This window comes from Saimiri boliviensis, chromosome 16 (genome assembly GCF_048565385.1).
Source record: "Saimiri boliviensis isolate mSaiBol1 chromosome 16, mSaiBol1.pri, whole genome shotgun sequence".
NCBI classification, from domain to species: domain Eukaryota; kingdom Metazoa; phylum Chordata; class Mammalia; order Primates; family Cebidae; genus Saimiri; species Saimiri boliviensis.
In genome coordinates this window covers 76,367,916-76,388,412 of record NC_133464.1, presented here as the reverse complement: position 1 = coordinate 76,388,412, position 20,497 = coordinate 76,367,916, and the positions used below count along the sequence as shown (strand labels likewise).

The 20,497-nt window shown below is 39.3% G+C and overlaps 1 protein-coding gene across 6 annotated transcripts in view; it reads right to left on the bottom strand.

Annotated features, from left to right (window-relative positions):
- Positions 1-20,497, bottom strand: part of N4BP2L2 (NEDD4 binding protein 2 like 2) — a 152,221-nt gene that overhangs the window by 119,972 nt on the left and 11,752 nt on the right. For 3 of the 6 annotated variants that reach the window (XM_074387864.1, XM_074387865.1, XM_074387863.1), the window contains exons 3-6: positions 18,814-18,938; positions 12,183-12,271; positions 11,406-11,482; positions 6,790-6,936 (exon numbers count right to left, since the gene is read on the bottom strand). In XM_074387864.1, the coding sequence (XP_074243965.1) occupies positions 6,790-6,936; positions 11,406-11,482; positions 12,183-12,271; positions 18,814-18,938 (438 nt within the window). Of the gene's footprint in view, positions 1-6,789; positions 11,483-12,182; positions 12,272-18,813; positions 18,939-20,497 lie in introns of those variants that run through there. The other 3 variants (XM_039473432.2, XM_074387867.1, XM_074387866.1) reach the window with 3 other exon arrangements.

The window sequence follows — 20,497 nt, the reverse complement described above, 5'->3', positions numbered from 1 at the left end:
GCTCCTCTCAAAATATTTCAATCTTCCCACCAATTTACAAAAAGTCATTTAATTTTTTTTTTTAAAGTAAATGGAAATACTAAAAACCAAAACAACACTTCGATGTGAAGTCTTCAGTTACTCACCAAAGTAGGTATAATGCTTGCTAATGCAACTGTGTCTAGTTTTGAGATTAGGGATCAGACTGCACCTGTGTCCATGCTACAGAAAAATGATCTATTTTTTTCACACTGAAATTTAAGAGAATTTATTGAAGTTAACAGATTCCATTCTGGAAAGTGAAGTATAAATGTAATCATTACAATTATCACAACTGGAATGTGACAGCGTTATCTCTCAGAGAGCAAAATTTATCAGAAGGAGAAGGAAGAAAAAGATTATGAATGACTAAAATAAGTTTCTATTGAATGTATAAAAAGTCTAAACTTTTCAATACATACAGCTTAGCTTCTAGAATTAATATCTATTTACTGTTGAGACTGTCTTTCCAAAGTTATTTGTGCTACTCTTTCTTCTTGTGCATAGACAGTGATAATGTATTAAGAATTTTGGGCTGGGCACAGTGGCTCACGTCTGTAATCCTAGCACTTTGGGAGGTCAAGGTGGGCAGATCCCCTGAGGTCAGGAGTTTGAGACCAGCCTGGCCAATGTAGTAAAACCCCATCTCTACTAAAAATACAAAAAAATTAGCTGGGTGTGGTGGCACATGCCTGTAATCCCAGCTACTCGGGAGGCTGCGGCAGAAGAGCAGCTTGAACCCAGGAGGTGGAGGTTGCAGTGAGCCAAGATTATACCACTGCATTCCAGCATGAGTGACAAAGCAAGACTCTCTCTCAAAAAAAAAAAAAAAAAAAAAAAAAAACTCTGTAGGAAATATTCCAAATTACCGCTTACATACATGTATATTCTATTACAAAAATTACACCAGTCAACGTACTCTTAAATTACTTAGAGTAAATCGTAACCATTCTTCTACATGTTTTCTGAACTTAGTTGCAAATAATCATAATTATTACCTTTTTGAGGTTTGCTCTGAAACTTACAAACCATGCAAAAATGAAAACTTAGGCTTAACACATTTGGAAATTTGAATCTACTAAATTGAATCAATCTAAATACTGCTTTGCAAAGTAAAAAAGCAATCAAAAGGACACACAAGACAATCACTAATCCCTATATTTTTAGGATCTATTTCAAGACACTTAGTACTACTTCTTACCATTCTAAGGACAGTATAAGAAAATACAGTATACATAAAGGGAAGCCAACTGTTTCAATGATACTTTAATTTTAAAAGTAAAGATTTGTATGCCAATCTTATCACCAAACAGAATATTCATTAATCCCTTAATGCAATCTCTCCTCAGAAAATTTACAAAGATATAGCTGACAATTTTAATAGGAAAAAATTTAATTTGTAAATTGTAGCTCCTAAAACTTAACTCTAAAAATTATTAACCTACTCCTGCTGCTGCCACCAAATTATTTATTCTGAATGTTCTGAATTATTTATTCTGAATCATAAGTTAAGACTTTGTAATTATTATAGACTAAGACATTACTCAGTGTGGATTGCAAACGTCAAGGGACAAAAAAGCAACAATACTTTAGGCCTTATTAGTTACTGTATTCACATCAGACTACATAAAACTTCAATAAAGACTGGCAAGTCTATCTGGTCAAGACACTAAAACACACAACTACAGTTCTACATTTTATACACTACCAATTCTCCTTATAAATACTCAGAAAACACAGTCTCAAAGCCAAGCATGGTGGCTCATGCCTGTAATCCCAGCACTTTGGGAGGCTATAGTGGGCGGATCACTAGGTCAAAAGATCAAGACCATCCTGACCAACATGGTGAAACCCTGTATCTACTAAAAATACAAAAAAAAAAATTTAAAAAAAGGCTGGGCAAGGTGGCTCAAGCCTGTGATCCCAGCATTTTGGGAGGCCGAGGCGGGTGGATCACAAGGTCAAGAGATCGAGACCATCCTGGTCAACATGGTGAAACCTCGTCTCTACTAAAAATACAAAAAATTAGCTGGGCATCGTGGCACATGCCTGTAATCCCAGCTACTCAGGAGGCTGAGGCAGGAGAATTGCCTGAACCCAGGAGGCGGAGGTTGCGGTAAGCCGAGATCGCGCCATTGCACTCCAGCCTGGGTAACAAGAGTGAAACTCCGTCTCAAAAAAAAAAAAGAAAAGAAAAGAAAAAAAAAGAATGAGGTACAGCAGCAGGGGTCTATCTCACTAACACTGCATCTGGCTGGGTGCCTGTAATCCCAGCTACCAGGTAGGCTAAGGCAGGATGATCACTTGAGACCAGTTAAGTCCAGTCTATTCAACACAAAGACACCTCCTCTCTTAAGCCTGCCCCCACCAAGACTGTTTGAATAGGAAACTTTTGAAGAATAATTACAAATTTCACATTTTTATAGATTTTTAGACACCAAGCAATGATTTTAAATAGTCACTTTAGTATTTCCAGTGCATGTTAATTCCTCCATTGTTTTTAATTAAAATTAGCCACAATATTTAGGAAAACAACTATATTTATGTCTTGAAAATAATAACTAGGCTGAGTATGGTGGCTCACACATGTAATCCTAGCACTTTGGGAGGCGAAGACTGGCAGATCACCTGAGGTCAGACCAGCCTGGCCAACATGGTGTAACCCCATCTCTACAAAAATTATCCGGCTTGGTGGTGCACACTTCTAATCCTAGCTATCTGGGAAGCTGAAGCAGAACTGCTTGATCCTGGGAGGTGGAGGTTGCTGTGAGCCAAGATCATGCCACTGCACTCCAGCCTAGGCAACAGAGCAAGACTCTGTCTCAAAAAACAGAACAAAAAAATACTAAAGCTGGTACGTGGCTCATGCATGTAATCTCAGCACTTGGAGAGGTCAAGGTAGGAGGATCATTTAAGGCAAGGAGTACAAGATCAGTTTGGGCAACACAGGAAGACCCCATCTCTACAAAAAACTTTTTAACATGCAAAAATTAGCCAAGTGTGGGCAGTACACACGTTTATAAGTCCCAGCTACCTGAGATGCTGAGAAAGAAGACCCCTTGAGCCTAGGAGTTCAAGGTTACAGCGAGCTATGATCATACCACCACACTCCAGCCCAGATAGCAGAGCAAGACCTTAATTTGTTTAATTGTAAGTAAGAATGTTAGTTTTCCTCCTCAGTTAAGATTTATTTATTTGGACCTCATGATACAACAGTAGCTGTCTCACTAACATTATAATGTAAAAAAAAATTAACTGGAAATGACTAATGATCTCTAAATGATTATTATTTAGCAGTTAGAACAGAACTAGGAGATGAAGATCAGTCTATAACCTAGAAATTTAAAGTTAATAGGAACATATTGCCTCATAATCTGTTTCTCCAAAGGCAATCCTCTACTTTCTGAAAATAAACTTGATTAAATGTTATTCAAAAAACTAATTTTTTTTTTTGAGATGGAGTCTTGCTCTGTCTCACAGGCTGGAATGCAAGGGGCGCAATCTCTGCTCACTGCAAACGCTGCCTCCCAGGTTTAAGTGATTCTCCTTCAGCCTCTCAAGTAGCTGGGATTACAAACACATACCATCATGCTCAGCTAATTTTTGTATTTTTAGTAAAGATGGGGTTCCACTGTACTAGCTAGGCTGGTCTCAAACTCCTGGTATCAGGTGATCTGCCTGCCTTGGCCTCCCAAAGTGCTGGGATTACAGGCCTGAGCCACTGCACCCAGCTGAAAAATTAAATTTGTAGTATTATTACTCTTAAGTTTATGAAGACAGAGGGAAAGGGACACACAGTCTACCTAAGAGTTGTTTCACCTGTCGCAAAATGAAATCCTTGTGTACAATTTTCAAACTGTGCTAATCTACAGAATCAAATACTTAGAAACACAAGTCCAAATACCAACAAGTATTACTCTGAAATAAAATATATGAAAACATAGCTGAACATGTATATATGTATATAATGTACATTTACACACAAAACAAATTAGCATATTCTTACTGTATATTAAGATGAGCAAATATATACATACATGTGTTAAACAAGCTAAAGGTAATACTCATTCTAATGTTAATAGCACTAAGTAGTACAAATAAAATCACATTCTTATTTCACTAAAGGCCATGTAATAAAGACCTTGTTGATAGTACTGACTCTAGGTGTTCAGCCTCACAACATAAAAAGTAATATTTAAAGTTGAAAGGAGGCCGGGCGCGGTGGCTCACGCCTGTAATCCCAGCACTTTGGGAGGCCGAGGCGGGTGGATCACAAGGTCAAGAGATCAACACCATCCTGGTCAACATGGTGAAACCCCGTCTCTACTAAAAATACAAAAAACTAGCTGGGCATGGTGGCGCGTGCCTGTAATCCCAGCTACTCAGGAGGCTGAGGCAGGAGAATTGCCTGAACCCAGGAGGCGGAAGTTGCGGTGAGCCGAGATCGCACCATTGCACTCCAGCCTGGGTAACAAGAGCAAAACTCGGTCTCAAAAAAAAAGTTGAAAGGAATAGCAAAAGGTTTTAAAACAAAGAAATGCCGGGCACGGTGGCTCAAGCCTGTAATCCCAGCACTTTGGGAGGCCAAGGCGGGTGGATCACAAGGTCGAGAGATCGAGACCATCCTGGTCAACATGGGGAAACCCCGTCTCTACTAAACATAAAAAAAAAATTAGCCGGACGTGGTGGCACATGCCTGTAATCCCAGCTACTTGGGAGGCTGAGACAGGAGAATTGCTTGAACCCAGGAGGCAGATGTTGCGGTGAGCCGAGAATGCGCCATTGCACTCCAGCCTGGGCAACAAGAGCGAAACTCCGTCTCAAAAAAAAAAAAAAAAATTAGCTGGGCATGGTGGTGCGTGCCTGTAATCCCAGCTACTCAAGAGGCTGAGGCAGGAGAATTGCCTGAACCCAGGAGGCGGAGGTTGCAGTGAGCCGAAATCGCACCATTGCACTCCAGCCTCAGTAACAAGAGCGAAACTCTGTCTCAAAAAAAAGAAAAGAAAAAAAAAAAAAAAAAAAAACACACAAAGAAATACTATGGGATTCAAGATTCACTGGTTTAAGAGAAAGTTTAAAGGCCATATACAAAGAATCATAATGCTCAATTTTTTAAAACACCATTGTAGGCCGGGCGCGGTGGCTCAAGCCTGTAATCCCAGCACTTTGGGAGGCCGAGGCGGGTGGATCACGAGGTCAAGAGATCGAGACCATCCTGGTCAACATGGTGAAACCCCTTCTCTACTAAAAATACAAAAAATTAGCTGGGCATGGTAGTGCGTGCCTGTAATCCCAGCTACTCAGGAGGCTGAGGCAGGAGAATTGTCTGAACCCAGGAGGCGGAGGTTGCGGTGAGCTGAGATCGTGCCATTGCACTCCAGCCTGGGTAACAAGAGCGAAACTCCGTCTCAAAAAAAAAAAACAAAAAAAAAAACACCATTGTAATTAGCTGGGTTTTTTTTCCCCAAAAAGAGTAAATCAAGGCCGGGCATGGTGGCTCACGCCTGTATCCAAGTACTTTGGAGGCCAAGGCGGGCGGAACACCTGAGGTCGGGAGTTCAAGACCGGCCTGACCAACATGGTGAAACCTCATCTAAAAAAAATAAAAATAAATAAAAAATAAAAAAATAAATTAAAAAAAAAAAGAGTAAATCAAAAAAGTAAATAAAAACTATTGAAGATAGGTTTTTCATAAGACATTGGGAACAATGCTATTAAGAGAGGTAGTAATATTTTTTCCTCATGTCACAGAGAAATGCTTATATTATTTAGGTTAGTCTAGGTAAAGCTCAATTTGAAGGCAGGGGATGAATGACAAGACCTCTGAAATGAATTCCATCTCAATTTTTAATCTTAAGTGAAAAAACATGTCTAATAAAGAAAACTATCTAATGAGAGAAATAGTTTGCTCTACAGAAAAATTAGTACTAAAAGACATTCTATAGTACAAATCCTCTTATGATCAATGTTGAGCAACTGTTCAAAATACTTTTATAATAGAATTATATCACATTAAATTGAACAGAGAAGCAAACATTATTAGCATAACTTTATCTTTTCAAGAACTGGCAAGCATATGGGATTAGAAAGATGGCTTGAGAAGAAGGAAAATATGTATATGTATACATTACAAGATGAATATGTATATAACGAAGAAAATTCCCCAGATTTATATGCCTACCATCTAACATTTGCTGGGGAATTTTGTTTGAACCAAGTGATGTGCTGATTATAACTTAGAAATAATTTTCTCACACAGATCAATCAGCTGAAACGTAATTTTACCTAATGAATAGAGGAAACAACTAAGGCGCCCTATAACAAGTTAGTATTATCTTGCATATTTAAGGAAGGAAGGGAAAAACACTAAAGTTTTATAAAAAGTTAGATTTAAGTATGAACTATTAAAAAACTGTTCAATGGTATCTATAAAACAGATAAAGTTAGTTTAAAATTCAATTGTAGAAAACCATCCTAGCATCTACCCACCACTCTACTATTCAGGTGTTTTCTTAACAGCCAAAAGTATTACAACAAGAGAATATAAAAACATTTAAAATACAATTTCACATAATTTTTATTTACATGTTAACAACTTGCTGGGAACATTCTTTGTGAGGCAATGTAGTCTTTTATTTGAAACTATTTAAATTCCAAGACAGGCTCACTAATTCTTTTTCCATTGCAAATAAATGTGTTAGCTGAAAATAGCTAATTTAATGATTATCTGTGACACAGACATGATTATGTGAGCCAAGAGAGCCTTCCCACCTCTGTCTCCCCTGTGGAGGAGGAGGTCTTTGTGTGCTTTTGTGTGACGGTTCCACTGAATTCATTACAATAGAAATGGACATTTGATATTCATAACGATCCAACATCTGAGCAATCTTCTTTCGAGACACACCATGTTTATTCCTCCTAACAAAAAAGAAAAGTATTGTAAATCTTTGTTGCAAAATGTACAGGCTTAGAGATTAACTGTTTTAGAGGAAAAATATACAAATTCTGAATATATTGCAAATAAACAGTAGATATGTTTGACCTGCCCACATTTTATGTAAAAAGACTTATTACAAACTCAAGGTTTTTATCAAGGTTTTAAAAGGTGTAAAAATTCCATATATCATTGAAAAATGTTAATTACATCCTCTTCACATATTCACTGCTGACTATACCCCCCTTGCTAATAACAAAATTAAAGATTATGAGGTACTGTCTTAAGAATTAAAGAAAGATAAAGTGGACTTCTAGGACTTACAAAAACTGAAGTAAAATAATCACTTTTTACAAGTTATTTTATGACAGTTCCTATCACATTTTAAAAATTTATTATCAGGCTAGGCACAGCGGCTCATGCCTGTAATCCCAGCACTTTGGGAGGCCAAGGTGGGGAGGATTCATAAGGTCGGGAATTTGAGACCAGCCTGGCCAATATGGTGAAACCCTGTCTTTACTAAAATTACAAAAATTAGTCGGTTGTGGTCGCAGGCATCTGTTATCCTAGCTACTTGGAAGGCTGAGGCAGGAGAATCGCTTGAACTCGCGAGGCAGAATAGCAGTGAGCCGAGATGGCACCACTGCACTCTAGCCTGGGAGAGAGCAAGACTCTGTCTCAAAAAGAAAAACAAGCCGGGCGCAGTGGCTCAAGCCTGTAATCCCAGCACTTTGGGAGGCCGAAGTGGGTGGATCACGAGGTCGAGAGATCGAGACCATCCTGGTCAACATGGTGAAACCCCGTCTCTACTAAAAATACAAAAATTAGCCGGGCATGGTGGCGCACGCCTGTAGTCCCAGCTACTAGGGAGGCTGAGGCAGGAGAATTGCTTGAACCCAGGAGGCAGAGGTTGCGGTGAGCCGAGATCGCGCCACTGCACTCCAGCCTGGGCAACAAGAACGAAACTCCGTCTCAAAAAAAAAAAAAAGGCCGGGCGTGGTGGCTCAAGCCTGTAATCCCAGCACTTTGGGAGGTCGAGGCGGGTGGATCACGAGGTCGAGAGATCGAGACCATCCTGGTCAATATGGTGAAACCCCGTCTCTACTAAAAATACAAAAAATTAGCTGGGCATGGTGGCTCGTGCCTGTAATCCCAGCTACTCAGGAGGCTGAGGCAGAAGAATTGCCTGAACCCGGGAGGCGGAGGTTGCGGTGAGCCGAGATCGTGCCATTGCACTCCAGTCTGGGTAACAAGAGCGAAACTCCGTCTCAAAAAAAAAAAAAAAAAAGATATTATGATTACCCAGGCAAAACAATGGTTACCTTTAGAGAATAAAAGATAACAGTGACTAAGAAGAGGAATGCAAAGAGCTTCTGAGGTACTGGTAATACTCCCATGACATGGGTGACTGTAAAATCTGTGTTAATCTTATAAGAACTTTGTTAAGTTATATATTTATATTTATGTACGTTTCTGTATGTGAGATTATATGAAACTAAAAAGTGGTTTAAAATATATTCTGGACTCTCAAAGAACTTCTGACAACTTATTTTACCCTCATAGTTTTCTGTAATTTGACCTGGACACGACAAAACATACAGAAAACATATTTTACATTTATAGTTCTAGATGTACTAATGCCAATTTATTTATCTCAGAAAAAGGCCAGAAATGTTTACTTTTCTTTTTCTTTTTTTTTTTTTTTTTTTGAGACGGAGTTTCGCTTGTTGCCCAGGCTGGAGTGCAATGGCGCGATCTCGGCTCACCGCAACCTCCACCTCCCGGGTTCAGGCAATTCTCCTGCCTCAGCCTCCTGAGTACCTGGGATTACAGGCACGCACCACCATGCCCAGCTAATTTTTTGCACCTTTAGTAGAGACGGGGTTTCACCATGTTGACCAGGATGGTCTTGATCTCTTGACCTCGTGATCCACCCGCCTTGGCCTCCCAAAGTGCTGGGATTACAGGCCTGAGCCACCGGGCCCGGCCAATGTTTACTTTTCAAAACTGATGTTTACATTGAAGATAAGAGAAAGCAAAAAAGTTAGAAGAAAAAATGATATGAAGTTGAAAACTGGCAAGGTATTACTAAATCTAGCTGAGTACAGTGACTCACATCTGTAATCCCAGCACTTTGGGAGGCTGAGGCAGGCGATCACAAGGTCAAGAGACGGAGACCATCCTGGCCAACATGGTGAAACCCAATCTCTACTAAAAAATACAAAAATTAGCTGGGTGTGGTGGCACGAGCCTGTAGTCCCAGCTAACTGGAAGGGTGAGGCAGGAGAACTGCTTGAATCCAGGAGGCAGAGGTTGCAGTGAGCTGAGATCACGCCACTGCACTCCACCCTGGCACCTGGCGACAGAGCAAGACTCTGTCTCGAAAACAAAATAAAATAAAATAAAAATAAAAATAAAAAAAGATCGTCAGGCGCGGTGGCTCACGCCTGTAATCCCAGCACTTTGGGAGGCCGAGGTGGGTGGATCATGAGGTCAAGAGATCGAGACCATTCTGGTCAACATGATGAAACCCCATCTCTACTAAAAATACAAAAATTAAGGCCGGGCGCGGTGGCTCAAGCCTGTAATCCCAGCACTTTGGGAGGCCGAGGCGGGTGGATCACGAGGTCAGGAGATCGAGACCATCCTGGTCAATATGGTGAAACCCCGTCTCTACTGAAAAATACAAAAAATTAGCTGGGCATGGTGGCGCATGCCTGTAATCCGAGCTACTCAGGAGGCTGAGGCAGGAGAATTGCCTGAACCCAGGAGGCGGAGGTTGCAGTGAGCCGAGATCACGCCATTGCACTCCAGCCTGGGCAACAAGAGCGAAACTCCGTCTCAAAAAAAAAAAAAAAGAAAAAAAAAAAAAAACAAACAAAAATTAGCTGGGTATGGTGGCAAACGCCTGTAGTCCCAGCTACTCGGGGGGCTGAGGCAGGAGAATTGCTTGAACCCAGGAGGCGGAGGTTGCGGTGAGCCGAGATCACACCATTGCACACTCCAGCCTGGGTAACAAGAGCGAAACTCCGTCTCAAAAATAAATAAGTAAATAAATAAATAAATAAATAAATAAATAAAGATCACCACTGCACTCCAGCCTAGGTGACAGTAGTGGACCCTGTCTCAATAAATACTTTTTTCATTAAAAAAAAAAACAACTAAGTCCATAACATGCCAAGATTTATGATTCAATCCATTCTTTTCAAAAATCAAACTACACCGGGTATCAGTTAAACTGGCTTTTGTTATATAAAGTCAAACTTATTTTAAGAAAATAATAAATTTTAACAGTTCCTAAAAAATGTAATGAAGCCATAACTGCATAGCATTTTATCATTCATTTATTCATCATTACTCAAATATTTTGAATTTTTAAGCTTTTGTCTCTTCCACCTCAGGTGTGATACATACACACACAGCTAGGCAGGCAAAAAAAACCAGATATTAACACTAATAAATCTGTTTGTCTATCTATACATGAACACACAGCATACAAATCAGAAAGCGAAAGTAGCCAAAGGAATGAAAGGCAAAGGGGAAATAAATTGGACCCCATACACAAAGTAACAGCTTGAAGCAAACTGAGGTAAGAGGAGAAAAAATGGTTTAAAAAAAAAAGAAGGGTGAAGGCTGCACAACTCTATCAATGTACAGAAAAACACTGAATTGTATGCAATTAAATGGGTGAATTGTAAGGGTATGTGAATTTTATCACAAAAAAGTTGTTACCTAAAAGCGCATGGGGAGGTGGGGACAGGGAAGAGAATGAAAGGAAAAAAAAAAAAAACAGTAACACAGTGAAACACAGGAAACTGAGTGATACGAAGGGAAAAGGTAAAGGTAGATACAAATGAAAGAGCAGGATTCAATGTAATAAAAGTCCACAATCTCTCACCACAAATACTGAAATCCAATAAGCTGTGAAAACTCAGTTCTCCATTAACTCATTTGGCAGCAAACCCTAAACAGATCTGTATTCATTTGGCAGCACAACCTACTCAGAATTGACTTTACATTATGGAGATTCTTTGTCATTTACTTGAATTGACTAGTCATGATTTGCCTGCAGAAATATTACGATGTTTGATTATGACATGCTGCCCCAAACTCTGAAAAGGGAGTTAAGATTAGGTATATATGCACTACATTACTTTTCTAAAATCACTAAATTTCAAAACACATTGATTCCAAGGATGTTAGTATAGCATTATGGTCCTGTAGTTCAAAAGACAGAAAAGTGGGAGCAACATGAAAGCACAAAGTAAAAAGTTGATGGGACCTAAAATGCGAAGGAGATGAAGGTGGAAGGACAATGCCTACCCAAAAACCAGAGAAAAAAGGTCCTCATATTCTCCCGTTTCCTGAACCTACACTTGTATTCAATAAACTGTGAAATGATGTCAAAATTCACAAAAGAAAGAAGATAAGATTAAAAATTCAAGTGCCTTACTTTTCTAATTCTTCAGGATCAAATTTCCACCAAGTTTCAGGTTCATGAAACTCTACTCTGTATCCTTTTCCTATGGCCTACACGAAGGAAAGGAAGAAAAGAAAAACCCAGAGAATATTTCTTAAAGTAAAAAGAAGGCAGACAAATTTCATTTAGACAATATTATAAACTTGCTCGACCAAGAAAAATGATGCTTTATAAAATAATATGGTTTATAAAAATTAAGACAACTGGATAAATTTTGAGTACTACAGTATTCTCAAGATCAGTCGAAACTAACAAGATGAGCCAGGGCATGGTGGTTCATGCCTGTAATCTCAGGACTTTAGGAAGCCAAGGTGGGCAGATTGAGCTCAGGAGTTCAAGACCAGCCTGGCCAATATGGCGAAACCCTGTCTCTACTAAAAATACAAAACTTAGCTGGGCATAGGGGCACATGCCTGTAATCCCAGCTACTCAGGAGGCTGAGGCAGGAGAATTGCTTGAATTGGGGAGGAGGAGGTTGCAGTGAGCCAAGATGGCACCAGTGCACCCCAGCCTGGGTGACCAAGCAAGACTCTGTCTCAAAAAAACAAGCAAAAAAAACCTAACAAGATGAACATGTTCCTTAATAAGCATCATTCACAACTTTTTAAAAAACTAAGCAAACCAATAAACCTCTTTAGAAAACAAAGGACAAATGTTTAAATAATTAAGATCAATCTAGCCAAAATTTTAGAATGTGAAAAAACTGACAAGAACAATAAAAATAAAAACTGTCTCATATTTCATATTTACCACTTCCACATATGGCTTCATTTCCCAAGCTTGTATATTAGTGTTATCTATTATAACTGGAGATCTTCCCTGATCGATAGCTTGTTTTGCTGAAATAAAATATAAATTTAAAAAATTTAAAACAGATTAGGTTAAAATACACAAAATAAAAGTTAAACATGATTAAGAAATGTGCTACATCTCTGTACTTAAAACCAAAACTGTGCAATCTCTTCAGTCAGTGTCTTGAAAAAAAGAAATCCACTAGATTGGAAGGGAATTAAGGGACATAACCACATGCCGGGTGTACTCTCCAGACTGGACGCTGGCTCCGACACACTGGCTCTGAAAGGCATTCTGTTGAACTCACAGCTGATAAAGCCTTCATGTTTAGAACTAACTTTCACTTATGGAAAATATAAGAGATGAACAATTTACATCTGAATACAGACTAAGTATGAGAAGACATGAAAATTAATTTTGACAAGGCAAGGATGGAGATTATTAAATGAAAATGGCAAGTTACAAGACAATATGTTCAATATGATCATATTTAGGTCAAAAGACACAGCTGGGGAAGATTTATGGAGATATTAAAAGTGGTCACCTGTAGATAGTAGGAATATTTGCATTTAATATTTTATCTGTATTTTCTCTTTTTTGGGAATGTTACCATAGATGATTATCTGTACTTTCTAATTTTCTATAATGCACAAATAATGCTTTTGAAATAAGGCTTCTGTTTTTGAAAAGTTATGGATTTAAATCATTACTTACCAGCAAAACTTTACATACCAACTAGCTAAAATCATAGTTTAACTGACTTTGTGGATATTTCTTAGAACCATGGTCCTCAACTTGCAAGTTGTGGTAGAATGGAACTTTCCTAAACTATTATCTCCCCATTCAAAGGTCATCTTTTCCACCACCAGATAAGAATCATTATCATAAGAAGCCACTGTTAGGCCGGCACAGTGGGTGGCTCAAGCCTGTAATCCCAGCACTTTGGGTTGGGAGGCCAAGGCCGGTGGATCACGAGGCGGGTGGATCATGAGGTCAAGAGATCGAGACCATCCTGGTCAACATGGTGAAACCCTGTCTCTACTAAAAATACAAAAAACTAGCTGGGCGTGGTGGCGCGTGCCTGTAATCCCAGCTACTTAGGAGGCTGAGGCAGGAGAATTGCCTGAGCCCAGGAGGTGGAGGTTGCGGTGAGCCGAGATCGCGCCATTGCACTCCAGCCTGGGTAACAAGAGTGAAACTCCGTCTCAAAAAAAAAAAAAAAAAAAAAAAAGAAGCCACTGTTAATGACAGGAATATGTGTATCTCTTAGATATGCTGGACAATAAAAATAATTAAGAACCCTTGATAAAATTTAAAAGGCTAAGGCCAGGTGGTGGCTCACATCTGTAATCCCAGCACTTTGGGAAGCCAAGATGGGTGGATCACCTAAGATCAGGAATTCAAGACCAGCCTGTCCAAAATGGCAAAACCCTGTCTCTACTAAAAATAAACTAATTAGCCAGGTGTGGTGGTGTGCGCCTGTAGTCCCAGCTACACAGGAGGCTGAGGCACAACCTTGTGAGGTGGAGGTTGCTATGAGCCAAGGCTGCACCATAGCACTCCAGCCCTGGGCAACAGCGTGAGACTCAGTCTCAAAAAAAAAGAGAAAAAGGCAGGGCACGGTGGCTCACGACTGTAATCCCAGAACTCTGGGAGGCCAACGCAGGTGGATCAAGAGGTGAGGAGTTAAAGACCAACCTGGCGAAAATGGTGAAACCCCGTCTCTACCAAAAATACAAAAACTAGCTGGGTATGGTGGTTAGCACCTGTAATCCCAGCTACTCAGGAGGCTGAGGCAGAGAACTGCTTGAACCCGGGAAGCAAACGTTGCAGTGAGCCAAGATGGCGCCACTGCACTCCACCCTGGGCAACAGAGTGAAACTCAAAAAAAAAAAAAAAAAATTAAAAGGCTGAAGCGAAAGGAAACATTGAATGTTCTTACTCATAAGCAGGAGCTAAGCTATGAGGATGCAAAGGCATAACAATGACACAACTCTGGGGACTCAGAGGAAAGGGTGGGAAGGTATGAGGGATAAAAGACTACAAATCTGTATACTGCTTGGGTGATGAATGCATCAAAATCTCACAAATCAATGCTAAAGAATCTATTCATGTAACCAAACACCTCCTGTTCCCCAATAAACTATGGGGGAAAAAAAAAGCCTGAAGCAAAATGCAAAGATATGGACATTTTCTCAGGAGTTAGAATTCAAGCAACCAAGCTGAACAGAATGAAAACATTTATCCAGATGTCTAGGACAGACAGGATGCTAAAGGTCAGTTAGAATAATAACTACGGTGAAATACATATTTGGGAGATGTCTCTAAATACCAAAAGAAATTTAGAATTTGGGTCACAAATGGGTGCCATCATCTATGAGTGCTAGCTTGGTGCTGGCACCAAGACACTGTCATCTGCCACGGCTCTGTCTCTAATCAGTGACCAAATCTTCCATTCAAACCTTATTAAAATTATTCTCCTAGTATCTGATAGGCTTACACATCCAAGGAGTTGTGTCCTAGAAAATAAGCTTATTGACCAAATAAATTTCTGGTTTGTAGGAACGGGGAATTATCTTCTTTCCATTATCATCCAATACCACTGTCTAGTACATTCCATGTGAAAAGAGCTTCTAACTAAAAACATGTTTTGAATATCCTATACTTTTCTTAAGCAAATGAACTATCATACTGTAAGAGAAGAATCACACTTTGGAGATATTTTCAATTTTTTAGGGGTTCTAAAATTAATTTAATAATAATGATGGGCCGGGCGCGGTGGCTCAAGCCTGTAATCCCAGCACTTTGGGAGGCCGAGGCGGGTGGATCACAAGGTCGAGAGATCGAGACCAACCTGGTCAACATGGTGAAACCCCGTCTCTACTAAAAATACAAAAAAAATAAGCTGGGCATGGTGGCGCGTGTCTGTAATCCAAGCTACTCAGGAGGCTGAGGCAGGAGAATTGCCTGAACCCAGGAGGCGGAGGTTGCGGTGAGCCGAGATCGCGCCATTGCACTCCAGCCTGGGTGACAAGAGCGAAACTCCGTCTCAAAAAAAAAAAAAAAAAAAAAATAATAATAATAATAATGATGAAGCAGTCAGAGTTTCATAGAATGGTACCTAGCATATAAAGATATTCAAGTCCATCACAGAATGGTGCCTAGCATTTAAAGATATTCAATTCCATATTTATTATTCTTGTTTAGTAAGATACCATTATTCCATTTAGCAAGTATAATTAAAATAATTCAAATGACATAAGCATTTTAATGAAACATTCTGTACTAGTCTATTTTTTTTTTTTTTTTTTTTTTTTTTGAGACGGAGTTTCACTCTTGTTACCCAGGCTGGAGTGCAATGGCGCGATCTCGGCTCACCGCAACCTCCGCCTCCTGGGTTCAGGCAATTCTCCTGCCTCAGCCTCCTGAGTAGCTGGGATTACAGGCATGTGCCACCATGCCCAGCTAATTTTTTGTATTTTTAGTAGAGACAGGGTTTCACCATGTTGACCAGGATGGTCTCGATCTCTCGACCTCGTGATCTACCTGCCTCGGCCTCCCAAAGTGCTGGGATTACAGGCTTGAGCCACCACGCCCGGCCTGTTTGTTCTTTAAGAAAGAATCTTGCCCTGCTACCCAGGCTGGAGTGCAACAGCATGATCTCTGCTCACTGCAGCCTTGACCCCTCTGGCTCAAGCAATCCTCCTATCTCAGCCTTGCAAGTAGCTGGGAGTACAGGTGTGCACCACCATGCCTGGCTAATTTTTCTTTTTTTTTTTTTGTAGAGAGAAGGTGTCATCATGTTGCCCAGGCTGGTCTCTAACTCCTGGGCTCAAGTGATCCGCCTGCTTCGGCCTCCCAAAGTATGGGGATTATAGACATGAGCCACTCCATCCAGCTATGCTAGTATTGCAAAAAGAAAAAAATGTTCCACACAAACTTACTAGTTTACCAAAGGTATGCTGGCTCTGCTCACTGTCTATTCATTCAACTTATCAACTAATCTTGCTCCCCTTAACTTTAGACCAGTAACTCCAAATATTTTCAGAATTGTAATACCATCATTATTTGATTTCAGCAACAATGTTCTATGGCATTAAAAAAATTAAAAAACTAGTATTTTTTGAAATTGCTATGCCACCCTCTAATACATTCGGAGAAATCCTGGAGTGTTATAAAATCAATACCAGGAAACAGGTTTACAATCACACTTATCTGATATTTAAACATTCTTGTAAAACTATAAATCGTAACCGAGTGAAAACTTTTTACTTGAAAACATCCTCAGCCAGGCACTGTGGCTCATGTCTTTAAGCCCAGCACTTTGGGAGGCAAAGGTAGGAGGATCGCTTGAGTCCAGGAATTTGAGACCAGTCTGGGAAACATAGCAATACCCTGTCTCTACAAAATTTTTTTTGAAAAAATAGCTGGGTGTGCTGGTGCATGTATTTAGTCCCAGCTACTCAGGAGGCTGAGGCAGGAGGATCCCTTAAGCCCAGGAATTCAACACTATACTAAGCTATGATTGTGTCACTACACTCCAGCTTGGACAACAAAGCAAGAGCCCATCTCCAAAACACACACATAAACATCCTCACTGAAATTCCTTACTGTATTTCACAATTAAAAAGAAAAGCATTACTATTTTTCTTGTATATACTACACTTTAGGACAACACTAGTTGGTAGCTTTGAGACTAGTTCTTCATTACAGAGGAATTCTATTAAACATAGAAGAAATAACTAACCTAAAAATTACCATTTTGCAATTCTGAATGAAATAACTGACTCAGGAAACAATTTATTGTTAGCTAAAACTATCAGACATAAGGTTAATAGGGAACTTGATAATAGACGGAGGGAAGAGGTTGGCCCTGTGAAGTTACTGATTAAGCTTACCACTACTAAGAGTAGGACAAACAAATACCTGCTTGCCAAAAAAACAAAAAAAAGTTGAACCTAATCAAGCCTGTAGTCTAGAGCTAATTTCCATTCACAGAAAACATAGGAATAAGAAGAGCAAATTAAACAGTTAACACCAAGAAGCAAACAGACAACTACAGCATGTGGAACATTCTACAGGATAAACTACCTAGTTTCTGCAACAAGTTAATGGTATGAGGGTTAAAAGAAGGAAAATGCTATTAGTTAACATAATTAAATAAAACAAAATGTACTTTGAGGACTTTGTTTGGATCCCAATTCAAACAAAGTATCTGTGAAGAGATTTTTAGGACAACAGAGGAAATTCAATTACAGACTGGATTACATGATGTGAAGAAATTGATATTTTTTTTAATGTGTTACAATGGTATTGCAGTGAAAGATGTGACTAAATAAAAGAGTTAATTTGAAATGCATAAAGTATGATGTCTAGAATTTGCTTTAAAAAGAAGAGGGGGTAAAAAACAAAAAGATAAAAGCCCATATACCAAAATCTTAATAAATGGTAATTCTGGGTGATGACTCTATGAGGTTCATTACAGTCTCTTTAATCTATGTTTAAGGCCGGGCGCGGTGGCTCAAGCCTGTAATCCCAGCACTTTGGGAGGCCGAGGCGGGTGGATCACGAGGTCGAAAGATCGAGACCAACCTGGTCAACATGGTGAAACCCCATCTCTACTAAAAATACAAAAAATTAGCTGGGCATGGTGGCGCGTGCCTATAATCCCAGCTACGCAGGAGGCTGAGGCAGGAGAATTGCCTGAACCCAGAAGGTGGAGGTTGCAGTGAGCCGAGATCACGCCATTGCACTCCAGCCTGGGTAACAAGAGCGAAACTCCGTCTCAAAAAAAAAAAATATGTTTAAAAATTTTCATAATAAAAGCTATTTGTTTAATCATCAATCCATTCTTCTTTTTAAAAATAACATAGTATATATATTTACTTATAGTTCTAGATCAACACTTTTCAACTCCGACTGTATATCAGAATAATCTGGAGAACTTTCAAAACAAAAAATACCAATGCTTAGGCCCCGCTCCAGATTAATTAAACCAAAATACCTGATGCTGAGGCCAGGAACTTTTTTAAAAAAAGTTCCCAAGTAATTAAAATGTGCAGCCCAGGTTAAGAACCTGTATTAATGATAAGCAGAAACTGACCCATGTCTGCTAAAAAAATGTATTAAGTAGATTTCCTGTAGAGCAATATCAATGAGAAAAACTTTTAATATTCATAACCGATATATTAAGCCTTAGAAAACATTAACATTATTCTCAGGGAAAGAACATTTTGGGACTATCTAACAATGGTACAGATTCAGAGTTCTCTGAATTTACTCATAAAGTATAAAACAAAGCCTTTCAAAATATCCCACACTGCTCTTATTTTACCAGCTTATACTGATACACTATTTACAGTTTACAAAGTGTTTTATCTAAATTTTCTGCTTTTCACAAAAACCCTGATCAGGTAGAGCAAGTCTATTTATCTCTACCTCTTAACAGATGAAGAAATTATATCTCAAAGCTATTTAAACGGCTAGCCTAAAGTCATTCAGCTGGTAAAAACCCAAGGTGAGAATAAAATCTAGGTATTTTGACTCCTAGCCAAATATTCTATCCCGGGAGACTTGGCCCAAAACAAACCTCTGTTCTGGTTCCAGTCATGGGCATCACCAAGTTGATTAACATTATACCTGTACCCATCTTGATGGTGAAAATAGTCATCAGTGCTGAACACAATGCCATCACGATTCTGACCAAGCAGAATCCTGTTAATAAAAGAAATCATAAAAGGTGCTATTTATAAAATCTATAACCATCAGGAATAAACCATCAAAAATAAATCAGAAATAAAGATAACCAATTGAAATAAATCACACTGAAAAGTTATTAACTGAATTTCTGATACTTACCTGAAAGTATATTGCAAACCAATAGCACAAGAGCTGACTAATCTTAAAAAGACTTGCCGGGCGCGGTGGCTCAAGCCTGTAATCCCAGCACTTTGGGAGGCCGAGGCGGGTGGATCACGAGGTCAAGAGATCGAGACCATCCTGGTCAACGTGGTGAAACCCCGTCTCTACTAAAAATACTAAAAATCAGCTGGGCATGGTGGCGCGTGCCTGTAATCCCAGCTACTCAGGAGGTTGAGGCAGGAGAATTGCCTGAACCCAGGAGGCGGATGTTGTGGTGAGCCGAGATTGCGCCATTGCACTCCAGCCTGGGCAACAAGAGCGAAACTCCGTCTCAAAAAAAAAAAAAAAAAAAAAAAAGACTTCAGATTTCAAATCACTTCACACTTAAATTACACAACTACAGCCACTAACAAAAACTGTTAAAGCATTTGTATTGCAACATTCTTCACCCAATCTCAGTATTATATCAACTATTATCCATGATTTCACTTTAGTAAATCTGTATTTGGTATCTAAAATTGCCTCAATCTAGTACAACAAGTAACCTAAGAAGAAAGCAAGCCTAAGCAAGCAATTCATCTGGGAAAAACCATACATGACTCCAGACAGCTTTAATAAACCTATTTCCACAAAGCATATATAATCCTCTAGTGAAAGTCAGACACAGTTGGAGGCCTAAGGTTAAGGAATAAACTGTGATCCTCCAAAGTTAAGTCACTAAATGAAATTATTAAGCACTGAATTAAAAACTTTCAGCTCAGGTCAATGATAATCAAGCTTTGTTTTGAAAATGATACCACCTTACACTGACAAGCACAGCAAGATTAACAAGTACTCAGAGAGAACTCCCATTATCAATGGCTATGAAAGAATTGGGAGTGTGCTGTGACAGGGAAAATGCAGCAAGGTAATTATTTGGATCCAACAACAACTACTAAAGTATTTTGTTGTTTCCTCTCCTTCAACCATTAGGCAATTGGATGTCACTGTATAATTTTGAGGGGATTGGCAGGATGGAAGGTGGTATTAATACAAGGAATTGAGAGTAAAAGAGTATCGGCCTGGAATGATTCAAGATTCCTTACTTCCTACTAAAAGGTAGTAGAAAGAGTTTCAACTATTAAGATGACAAATGTCATCTCTCCATTCCTCAGCTTATAATGGTATCATACACAGTTCTCCCTCAGTATCCATAGGAGCTTCGTTCCAGGACCACACTTGCTGCTCCAGCCTTTGATATAAAATGGCTGTTTGCATATAAACTATGCACATCCTCCCATATACTTTAACTCATCTCTGAATTACTTACAACACCTAATACAATGTGAATACTATGTAAATAGTTGTTATACCGTATTTCAATACAGATGCAATAGTTTCTCAAATACTTTCAGTCCAGGGTTCGTTGAATT